This window comes from Eleutherodactylus coqui, chromosome 8 (assembly GCF_035609145.1).
Source record: "Eleutherodactylus coqui strain aEleCoq1 chromosome 8, aEleCoq1.hap1, whole genome shotgun sequence".
Lineage (NCBI taxonomy): Eukaryota > Metazoa > Chordata > Amphibia > Anura > Eleutherodactylidae > Eleutherodactylus > Eleutherodactylus coqui.
The window spans coordinates 197,135,004-197,147,272 of NC_089844.1; the positions used below are offsets into that span (position 1 = coordinate 197,135,004).

At 48.4% G+C, this 12,269-nt stretch overlaps 1 protein-coding gene across 1 annotated transcript in view; it reads left to right on the top strand.

Annotated features, from left to right (window-relative positions):
- Positions 1–12,269, top strand: part of PTH2R (parathyroid hormone 2 receptor) — a 314,768-nt gene that overhangs the window by 260,759 nt on the left and 41,740 nt on the right. The window contains exon 11 of the mRNA XM_066577651.1: positions 5,069–5,207. Coding sequence (XP_066433748.1) covers positions 5,069–5,207 — 139 coding nt within the window. The remainder of the gene's footprint in view (positions 1–5,068; positions 5,208–12,269) is intronic.

The window sequence follows — 12,269 nt, forward strand, 5'->3', positions numbered from 1 at the left end:
ATCCAGGCTTTGTTAATCTTTATGAGTGTAAGACTGTCGGCACTGTCAGTTGACAGGCGGGTACGCTTATCTGTGATGATTTCCCCAGCCGCACTTAACACCCTCTCTGACAAGACGCTAGCCGCAGGGCACGCCAACACCTCCAGGGCATACAGCGCGAGTTCAGGCCACGTGTCCAGCTTCGACACCCAGTAGTTGTACGGAGCAGAGGCGTCACGGAAGACGGTCGTGCGATCGGCTACGTACTACCTCACCATCCTTTTACAGTGCTCCCGCCGACTCAGCCTTGACTGGGGAGCGGTGGCACAGTCTTGCTGGGGAGCCATAAAGCTGGCAAAGGCCTTAGAGAGTGTTCCCCTGCCTGCGCAGTACATGCTGCCTGATCTCCGCACCTCCCCTGCTACCTGGCCCTCGGAAATGCGCCTTCTGCCACTAGTGCTGTCGGATGGGAATTTTACCATCAGTTTGTCAACCAGGGTCCTGTGGTATACTATCACTCTCGAACCCCTTTCCTCTTCGGGTATGAGAGTGGAAAGGTTCTCCTTATACCGTGGGTCGAGCAGTGTGTACACCCAGTAATCCGTAGTGGCTAGAATGCGTCTAATGCAAGGGTCACGAGAAAGGCATCCTAACATGAAGTCAGCCATGTGTGCCAGGGTACCTGTACGCAACACATGGCTGTCCTCACTAGGTAGATCACTTTCAGGATCCTCCTCCTCCTCCTCCTCAGGCCATACACGCTGAAAGGATGACAGGCAAGCAGCATGGGTACCCTCAGCAGTGGGCCCGGCTGTCTCTTCCCCCTGCTCCCCCTCAGGCTCCTCCCCCTCCACCTCCTCTTCCTCCTCCTCAACGCGCTGAGATATAGACATGAGGGTGCTCTGACTATCCAGCGACATACTGTCTTCCCCACCTCTGTTTCCGAGCGCAAAGCGTCTGCCTTTATGCTTTGCAGGGAACTTCTCAAGAGGCATAGCAGAGGAATGGTGACGCTAATGATTGCAGCATCGCCGCTCACCATCTGGGTAGACTCCTCAAAGTTTCCAAGGACCTGGCAGATGTCTCCCAGGCAGGCCCAATCTTCTGTAAAGAATTGAGGAGGCTGAGGGGACTTGATGTCTTTCTGGAGAAGAAGGATATTACAGGATATAAATATTAGGTTAAGTGTCAATCCTGGTATATAGGCAGGTAGGAACTATTAGGGGTTGATCCAGGGAACAGTCTGATTGCCATTAGGGAGTCGGGAAGGAATTTTTCCCCCAAAAGGGCTAATTGACTTTTGGCCTTGGGGTTTTTCGCCTTCCTCTGGATCAACACAGTAGGATAGACAGGCTGGACTAGATGGACATTGTCTTCATTCAGCCTTCCATACTATGTTACTATGACTCCCACTACGCCGCCCATGTTGGAGTTGGTATTCCACTATAGCTCTACGCTGCTCATAGAGCCTGGCCAACATGTGGAACGTAGAGTTCCACCGTGTGGGCACGTCGCACAGCAGTCAGTGCGCTGGGAGATTAAACTGATGTTGCAGGGTCCGCAGGGTGGCAGCGTCCGTGTTGGACGTGCGGAAATGTGTGCTGACCCGGCGCACCTTTCTGAGCAGGTATGACAAGTGTGGGTAGCTTTTCAGAAGCCGCTGAACCACCAAATTAAAGACGTGGGCCAGGCATGGCAGGTGCGTGAGGCTGCCGAGCTGCAGAGCCGCTACCAGGTTACAGCCGTTGTCACACACGACCATGCCCGGTTGGAGGCTCAGCGTTGAAAGCCAGCGGTCGGTCTGCTCTGTCAGACCCTGCAGCAGTTCGTGGGCCGTGTGCCTCTTTTCTCCTAAGCTGAGTAGTTTCAGCACAGCCTGCTGGCGCTTGCCCACCGCTGTGCTGCCATGCCGCGTGACACTGACTGCTGGCGAAGTGCTGCTGCTGACACATCTTGATTGCGAGACAGAGGTTGCGTAGGAGGAGGAGGAGGAGGAGGGTGGTTTAGTGGAGGAAGCATACACCGCCGCAGATACCAGCACCGAGCTGGGGCCCGCAATTCTGGGGGTGGGTAGGACGTGAGCGGTCCCAGGCTCTGACTCGGTCCCAGCCTCCACTAAATTCACCCAATGTGCCGTCAGGGAGATATAGTGGTCCTGCCCGCCTGTGCTTGTCCACATGTCCGTTGTTAAGTGGACCTTGCCAGTAGCCGCATTGGTGAAGGCGCGTACAATGTTGCAGGAGACGTGGTCGTGCAGGGCTGGGACGGCACATCGGGAAAAGTAGTGGCGACTGGGAACCGAGTAGCGCGGGGCCGCCACCCCCATCATTTTTTTGAAAGCCTCCATTTCCACAATCCTATACGGCAGCATCTCCAGGCTGATGAATTTGGCTATGTGCACGTTTAACGCTTGAGCGTGCGGGTGCGTGGCGGCGTACTTGCGCTTGCGCTCAAACAGTTGCGCTAGCGACGGTTGGACGCTGCGCTGAGAGACATTGCTGCATGTGGCCGAGGACAGCGGAGGTGAGGGTGTGGGTCCAGGCCGGGAGACGGTCGTGCCTGTGTCTTGAGAGGGGGGTTGGATCTCAGTGGCAGGTTGGGGCACAGGGGGAGAGGCAGTGGTGCAAACCTGAGGCAGTGAACGGCCTTCGTACCACCTTGTGGGGTGCTTGGCCATCATATGCTGCGCATGCTGGTGGTGGTGAGGCTGGTGGTGGTGGCTCCCCGGCTGATCTTGGCGTGACAAAGGTTGCATACCACTGTTCGTCGGTCGTCCGCCGTCTCAGTGAAAAACTGCCACACCTTAGAGCACCTTGGCCTCTGCACAGTGGCTTGGCGCGAGGGGGTGCTTTGGGAAACAGCTGGTGGATTATTCGCTCTTGCCCTGCCTCTACCCCTGGCCACCCCACTGACTCTTCCAACCTGTCCTGCGGCTGCAATTGCCTCCCCCTCTGAAGTCCGGTCCTCAGTTGGCTTATCACACCAAGTGGGTCAGTCACCTCATCGTCCAGCGTCTCTTCCTCCGAATCCTTTGTGTGCTCCTCCCTCGGACTTACTGCCCTTACTACTATCTCACTGATAGACAACTGTGTCTCATTGTCATCGTCCTCCTCACCCACTGAAAGCTCTTGAGACAGTTGCCGGAAGTCCCCAGCCTCATCCCCCGGACCCCAGGAACTTTCCAAAGGTTGGGCATCGGTCACGACAAACTCCTCCGGTGGGAGGGGAACCATTGCTGCCCAATCTGGGCAGGGGCCCGAGAACAGTTCCTGGGAGTCTGCCCGCTCCTCAGAATGTGTCATTTTAATGGAGTGAGGAGGCTGGGAGGAAGGAGGAGCAGCAGCCAGAGGATTCAGAGTTGCAGCAGTGGACGGCGTAGAAGACTGGGTGGTCGATGGATTGGTAGATGCACTTTCTGCCATCCACGACAGGACCTGCTCACACTGCTCAGTTTCTAATAAAGGTCTACCGCGTGGACCCATTAATTGTGAGATGAATCTGGGGACCCCAGAAACTTGCCTCTCTCCTAATCCCGCAGCAGTCGGCTGCGATACACCTGGACTAGGAGCTCGGCCTGTGCCCACACCCTGACTTGGGCCTCCACGTCCTTGCGCGCGTCCACGTCCGCTAGGCCTACCTCTACCCCTCAGCATGGTGTATTACGAGTAGAGCAGAAACAGAACGCTGTAATTAAATGTGCCGCTTATTGGCCTGTGGTTGGAGGCTGACTTCGCTTACGGAACGCACAGCAGAGCCAGGAAACAATTATGCGCATTCCTGTAGTGAGACGTAGGTGCGTATGACTGAGCTAGTGTAATTCACAGCGCAAAACCAGTCAAGTGGCCAAAGGCCAGTGGTAGGCCTTAAGTATTTTGCTACAATTTTTTAAAATGGTGAGGTGAAAAAGCAGACAGACACCGTATGCAGCGTATATATGTATACTGTTTCCCTCTGGCGGGATGACGGCGATCATGTAACGGAGCGCACAGCAGAGCCAGGAAACAATTATGCGCAAGCCTGCTGTAACACTTAGCTGGGTATTAATTAGCGACTACTACCCCCAGCAGACACGCTGTAAACTGAAGACGGTCACAGGCAGCCCATATATAGTATTTTTCCCCAATTTTTTTTGAAAAAGCCCACTGCCTATATAGACAGTATATCTCTTTCCCTGTACCACTGTCCCTGCCTCACCAGTACTGCCCCTATACTATGTAAAATGACTGCAGACTGTCTATGTGTCTGTGACTGTCGGGTGTCAGACACCGTATGCAGCGTATATATGTATACTGTTTCCCTCAGGCGGGATGACGGCGATCATGTAACGGAGCGCACAGCAGAGCCAGGAAACAATTATGCGCAAGCCTGGTGTAACGCTTAGCTGGGTATTAATTAGCGACTACTACCCCCAGCAGACACGCTGTAAACTGAAGACGGTCACAGGCAGCCCAAATATAGTATTTTTCCACAATTTTTTGGAAAAAGCCCACTGCCTATATAGACAGTATATCTCTTTCCCTGTACCACTGTCCCTGCCTCACCAGTACTGCCCCTATACTCTGTAAAATGACTGCAGACTGAGGACGCTATGGTCTGCACGCCCGATATACAAAAAAAAAATAAGTGTGCAACACTGCTAAAAGCAGCCTCAACAGTACTGCACACGGTCAGATGTGGCCCTAAGAAGGACCGTTGGGGTTCTTGAAAATGAATATAACACCTAACACTCTCCCTATAGCAGCAGCAGCATCAGCAGCACTTTCCCTCCTGTATGTCAGAATGCATCTGTGGCGAGCCGCGGGAGGGGCCGATTTTTATACTCGGGTGACACCTGATCTCGCCAGCCACTCACTGCAGGGGGGTGGTATAGGGCTGGAACGTCACAGGAGGAAGTTGTAATGCCTTCCATGTCTTTCTATTGGCCAGAAAAGCGCGCAAAATTCTCAGGGAAGAAAATGAAAGTGACTCGAACATCGCGTGGTACTCGTCTCGAGTAACGAGCATCTCGAGTACCCTAATACTCGAACGAGTATCAAGCTCGGACGAGTACGCTCGCTCATCTCTAATGATATTTCAATTTTTTTTTTAGGAAGCTGGCAAAATCCACCCTGGTTCTCATCCTGGTCTTTGGGGTCCATTACATTGTCTTCGTGTGTTTACCGCACACATTTACAGGTTTAGCCTGGGAAATCCGGATGCACTTTGAACTGTTCTTCAACTCCTTTCAGGTACAAGAGCTTCTGAGTATACTCTAGCTGTTATGGAATACTGCTATGTATTCATTCTGAAAGCTGAAGGTTTATTTCCAGTTGTGTGTCTTTCTAATATCCGGTATATCGGTATAAGGTTGTTGGTTGTCATATCTTCCTATCTAATCAATCATTATACTACATGGACGGCTGCAGTTATTCACACTGTGTTATCGCCTGCACAAAGAATTCTACCCATCCTGAATCCTAGTGCTTGTACCTAAGTGGATTAAACAAGAGGTCTACACAAACAAGGCAGGTTTTGTTTTTAAAACCTGTAGAAAACAGTGCAAAGTGTAGGAAATTCATAATTTATCATGTACTTTTAATATACCTTTTTGATGATGGACTTTTCATCTTTTATATCGGCAATATTTAGATTTTGTAAGCGTGTTCCTGTTTACTTCATAGGATATTATGACACCTTGACAAGGTCCTCACGTCGCTCTCCATAGCTCACAGCTGTGGCTATGCATTAGGAAATAATAATAAGCAGTTCAGAAGATAGTTAATACAACATCTCAGATCTGAGTCGCTTGTATACAACCCCAATTCCAAAAAAGTTGTGGCTCTGTAAAATGTTAATAAATGTAAAGAAAAAAAGAGTGTAATGATCTGGAAATCTTATCTAAATCCTAATTGTTCACAACAGAACATACAACACATCTCACAAAAGTTTGGACAGGGCCATGTCTACCATTGTGTAGCATCCCCGCTTCTGGGAAGGGAGGAGACCAACTGCTGGCGTTTTCGGAGAGGAATTCTCACAGTCTGTTGGCTGTGACGGAGTTGTGACATGGTGGTTTTGACACATGAACGGACTGGCTGCACCGTTCTAGTCTGTCCGATAGGTTAACCCCTTAACGACCGGGCCATAGCCTTTTTACGTCCTCCCGAAGTGGGCTTTATTCTCTGAGGACGTAAAAACATGTGTCCTGCGGAGAATAAAGCCACGTGGGCTGTGGACGTGACAGCTGGTAGCCGACATCATGGAGCTGTCATCCCGGGCTGTTCGGAACACCCCCCCCCCCCCAACATTGCGATCGGCGCTATGCAATGGATAGCGCCGATCGTAAAAAAGTAAATAAAACTGCAAAAAAAGTGACATATTCAGCTGCTCTGATGGATCGGATCCATCGGAGCAGCTGAAATTACTCACCGAGGTCCGCCGCACGACTCCCCGCTGTCCCGATGCTCCGGGCGCCGTAGCCGTCCTTCTGCGCATGCGCGCCAGGCGGCATTACGTCAGCCGCATGCGCAGAAGGCCCGGCGGCGCGGGAGACTAAAATCTCCTGGCTCCCGGCTCCTGTAGGCAGCCGGGAGGCAGGAGATGTCAGCGGGGACCGCGGTGAGCGGTTCCCGGTACCGCGATCGCCGTTATACAATGGATAACGGCGATCGCGGAAAAGTGTAAAAAAAGAAATGTTTCACCTCCCCTCATGGATCCGATCCATGAGGGGAGGTGAAAATACTCACCTCAGGTCCGCCGATCTCCTCCGGCCGGTGTCGGGACCCCCCGCTGGCTTCTGCAATGTGCCGATGTGGCGCGCATGCGCAGAAGCCGGCGAGCCTGGCAAATTCAAAATCTCCCTGCACCCAGCTGTCACAGATAGCCGAGTGCAGGGAGATATGACTGGGGACCGCTGTATGTGGTTTCCAGTCATATGATCACCGTTATCCATCGGAAAACGGTGATCATATAAAGTTAAAAAGTCAAAAAAAAAAAAAGTTAAAAGTTAAAAAAAAGTTTAAAAAGTTAAAGTTTCATCTCCTCTTACGGATCGTATCTGTAAGGGGGGATGAAATTACGTACCCAAGGTCCCGGATTTGTTCCCTGATGGGATGTTGATCCGCGGACCTTACCCCAGCTTCGGCGCATGCGCCCGTCAGCATGATGGCGGACGCATGCGCAAAAGTGAAAGATTGCCCAAGAAATTTAAAATCTCCCTGCTCCTGGCTACCATAGGTAGCCAAGAGCCTGGAGATGTCACGGGGAGCCGCGGTATGCGGTTACTGGTCACGTGATCGCCGTTATCCAATGGATAAAGGCGATCACGTAAAAGTTCTTTAAAAAGTGGCAGTTTCATCTCCCCTCACCGATGCGATCGGTGGGGGGAGATGAAACATCTTCTCGGAGGCTTCCGCATTTGAATCCAGATGCGATTATCCTCCATGGCCCCTTCCGGCTTCTGCGCATGCACCCGCCGGCAAAATCCCAGACACATTCGCAGGAGCCGGGGAGCCCAGGAAATTTTAAATCTCCTTGCTCCCAGCGACCGCTTGGAGCAGTGACCGGTGGCCTCGCTGAGCGGTCCCCGGTCACGTGATAAAATAGCGATATAACATTATTCCGGTCACACATGACCGGAGAGGAATTACGGGTTCTGGAATTACGGTAATCCACGGATCAATCGCATGCATTGGATTACACAATTCCCCCCAATTAGCGGGTCGGAATTACGGAATCCACTCGCAGAAACAGAACACAGCATGCTATATTTTACCGCGGATATCCGCGACCTAGAGCCCATTGTGCTCTATGACAGCGGATATACTCGCAGCCCATGTGCAAATACATAGTGTATGAGCTGCGGGTACCCGGGTCATCGCTAAGCGACGGCGCGGGAAATGCAAACAAACAACGGTGTACTGCGCATGACCGCCTGTGTGAGTAGGCAGTTATGCGCAGTACATTACGCGGCCGTACGCTGGGTCACAGCCGGGCTCACAGCTGGGATCCGCTGCGGGCCTCCACAAGAGGATTCCACCTACAGCCGTGTGAGCCCGGCATTATTCAGACCGCTACCTGTAATCCGTAATTTACAAGAAGCCCCGGGAACGTTCGCCTTCCTGCAGTTCCAGGAGCACCTTGTTGAGCGCCTTCTGTGTGAGACCGCCGCACCGCAGCAAGATTACAAAAGCCTTACAGAGCACCACTTTTTACACCCCATCCCCACCGCTGAGGTCACGAAATACCTCCCAAAATACATGAGAGGAGGGGGGATACCCGGTTTTCTTGCCCCATGTGCCCAACCCAACCAGCCTCCGTAATTACCCCTGTCTTCGGACATAAAACGCAGTTTATATTATTACCTTTATCTAATATTTAGGGAATGCCAAAAAATGGGGATGGTGGGGGGATTTTTTTTAGGAAGTCAATTTTTTTTCCGTATAAGTGGGCAATGGGGCCTGGAATTTATTCAGTTCTGCCCTGAAATCCAGCGGGCATTCCCTCCATTATGGGCCTAGCCATGTGTCCTGTAAGTAGATTAGTAGATTAGAATGAAAATCATAATTTTTTCCTTCTGCTTGGCTTAGATTCATTCAAAAACTGTGAAGTCAAAACAATCATCGTACCCCTAGATAAATTCGTTAAGGGGTCTACTTTTCAAAATGGGGTCACTTGTGGGGGTTCTCTATCGTTTTGGTCACTCAATGGCTCTACAAGTGTGCAAAAGGGCCTAAATCTCCTTCAAGCAAAATTTCTGTTCCGAAAGCCACCGGTTGCTCCTTTCATTTTGGGCCCCATTGTGCATCCAGACGTAAGATTAAGGCCATAATGGGTATGTTTCTGAGCACGGGACAAACAGGGGTATCCATTTTGGGGTGCAAGTCTTCATTCATATATGTGCGGTACAAAAAAAAATGCTTTTGAAATGACAGAATTACCGAAAAAATGAAAATCGTAATTTTTTTCCTTCGGCTTGGCTTAGATTCATTCAAAAACTGTGAAGTCAAAAAAGTCATCCTACCCCTAGATAAATTCGTTAAGGGGTCTACTTTTCAAAATGGGGTCACTTGTGGGCGTTCTCCATCGTTTTGGTCACTCAACGGCTCTACAAGTGTGCAAAAGGGCCTAAATCTCCTTCAAGCAAAATTTCTGTTCCGAAAGCCACCGGTTGCTCCTTTCATTTTGGGCCCCATTGTGCATCCAGACGTAAGATCAGGGCCACAATGGCTATGTTTCTGCGCACGGGACAAACAGGGGTATCCATTCTGGGGTGCAAATCCTAATTTTCATGTGTACTATAGAAAAAAGTCCTGTCTTTAAAATGACATATTTGCAAAAATATGAAATTTTAGTTTTTCTCTTCTAAATTGCATTGACTCCTAAAAAAAAACTGTGGGGTTAAAATACTCATGACACCCCTCAGTGAATACCTTAAAGGGTGTAGTTTTTAAAATGGGGTCACTTGTGGGGGTATCTATCATTTTGACTCCTATGAGCCTTTCCAATCTTGGTTTGGTGTAGGAAAACAAAGTGTTCCTCAAAATGCTGAAAAGTAATGTTAAATTTGTACGTCTCCTAAATGGTTTAAAAAAAATGAAAGTTTTTCCAATGTGTGCCAAAACTAAAGTAAACGGATGGAAATATATATCTTAACAAAAATTTCTATATTATGTTTGCACATATTTGAGATATTGCAGTTGGAAATGTGAAAAAATGAAGATTTTTTCAAAATGTTCCCAATTTTGGCGCTTTTAATAAATAAACACAAATTCTATCGGTCTTTTTTTCCCGCCTAGATGAAGTACAACATGTGGCGAAAAAACAATGTCAGAATCGCTTGGATATGCAAAACCTTTCTGGTCTTTTTCCATGCTAAATTGACACGTGTCAGATTTGCAAAATTTGGCCTGGTCATTAAGGCGCAAACAGGCTTGGTCACTAAGGGGTTAAAGTTTGTGTTTTTTGTGATTTGTTATTTCTTGAGGTGTTACTTTGGTCATTTGCCTGTCTTCCCTCAGTGTTTCCCTGTCACTGATTTTGCCCTCTGGTTCTGTATGTGGATTTTACCCTGGAGTTTGTGGAACTCTGTCTGTCCAATTGCATTACCTCAGTCATTATTTAAGACTGATTCTGGTTGTTGCTGATTATATTCTCAGTCTCGTGGAGAGAGGATGTGTTGTGGTGGTTAGAGTTCTACTGTAAAGCAATGTGGTGTTTTTGTTTATTCATTAGTGGTTTCCTTCCTTTAGTTGCTAGAGTCAGTGGCCAAGACACGAGACATGAGGCCACCTTTATCGGAGCAAAAAGCTCACTTTTAGGCAGATGACTTCACTACAATTCTTGACTTTTTGAAGTTTGGAACTGGACATCATCTGACAACATGGAAAAGGAGAGGAGCCATATGGTGAGCTGCAACGTATGCTACATGTTTACAGACCTGCCAGAGGAAAAGCCAAACTTCACCTGCCAGAAATGGAAGCTTGTGTTTCTACTGGAGGAAAAGGTGTATAGTCATCAGGAGAGAATAGCTACAGTGAAATGTATTGAGGAAGATGAGGATTTCCTGGACAGAGTAGAAGAAAGTCTTCAAAATGTTAAAGGCAAAGAAATGTCCAGTGTACCTGCAGATGCAGAAGAATGGAATCATGTGACTCAAAGAAGCAGGAGGATCAGGAGTCAGCCAGCAATCACACGGGGGGGGGGGGGGGGGTGGTACTGGTTCCTGAGCAGAAGGAGAAAGAAGTACAGTAAGTAATGGGTCTACCCACAAAGAACAGAGCAGAGGAGAAAGAGATACGGCAAGAAATGACTTTACCCCTGCAGACCAGACACCTCACGAGAGGTGTGCTGTCTTCCAGGTGCACAAATCAAAGATGTGTCTGATAGGCTGTCAAGACTCTTCAGTTCTACAGAATACCACCCATTCCTACTAATACATGTAGGGACAAATGACACTGCAAAAAAGGGCCTTGCAACTATCTGCAGAAACTTTGAAGACCTCAGAAAGAAGGTTAAGGAACTAGGAGCATAGGTGGTCTTCTCATCCATCCTCCCAAGGAATGGCCATGGAATAAGAAGATGGAACAGGATTCTACAGGTGAACAACTGGCTACGTCAATGGTGCCGTCAGCAAAGATTTGGATTTCTAGACCATGGAGTGAATTACCTATATGATGGACTGCTTGCTAGAGACGGGTTGCACCTATCAAAAACAGGTAAACATATATCTGGTGTGTTTCTTGCTTCACTCATTAGGAGAGCTTTAAACTAGAACAATATGGGAAGGGAAGTGAAAGGCCAAGTAAAAAAATATATAGCTAATTAATACATTTGAGAACCTTGCTATTAAAAGTGGAAAGAAAGAACAAAAACAAAAAATTCAGAAGGAAAGTAGAGGAGCAAGAGACACCGATCACAAACTAAAATGTTTCTACACAAATGCCCAGAGCATGGGAAACAAACAAGGAGAATTAGAGCTCCTACCACAGGAAGAGAAATATGATGTCATAGGCATCACAGTAACTTGGTGGAATGATACACATGATTGGAATACAAGGCTTGAAGGATACAATGTATTTATAAGAAACAGACCTAATAAAAGGGGAGGAGGTGTTGTGTTGTATGTTAGGAAAACATTCTTCTCCACAGAGATTCAAGCTTCAGAGCATGGGAGTTCTGTAGAAACTGTTTGGGTAAGAATACAAGGAGAGAACAACAGAAAGGACATCATTGTAGGCATTTATATAGGCCGCCTGGACAAGCAGAATATATTGATGAACTCTTTCTACATCAGATGGTCAAGCTCTCAAAAAAGCCCAACATAGTGATCATGGGAGATTTTACCGATCCAGGCATTTGTTGGGAATCTCTCAGGTAAAAGTAATGGATCCAACAAATTCTTATCCGCTCTTGCTGACAACTTTATCTTCCAAAAGGTAGAAGAGAAAACAAGGGGATCTGCTATCTTGGACCACATTCTTACCAACAGGGAGGGAATGGTTGAGGAAGTAAGGGTGGCTAGGAACTTAGGAGGCAGTGATCATGCTATCCTTGGATGTTGGATAACAAGGGGAGGAAGACCTAAGAAGACTCAGACCTCAAGGTTGGATTTCAGAAAGGCAGATTTTAATGAACTCAGAAAGAGGATAGGAAGAATCCAATGGCTGGATGTTCCGAAGGACAGAAATGTCCAAGAAGGTTGGGAAATATTGTGAAATGAGATTCTCAAAGCACAATTGTTAACAATCCCTAAAATAAGGAGGAATGGGAAGCATTTAAAGCGACCAGGGTTGATGAGCACAGAACCTGCA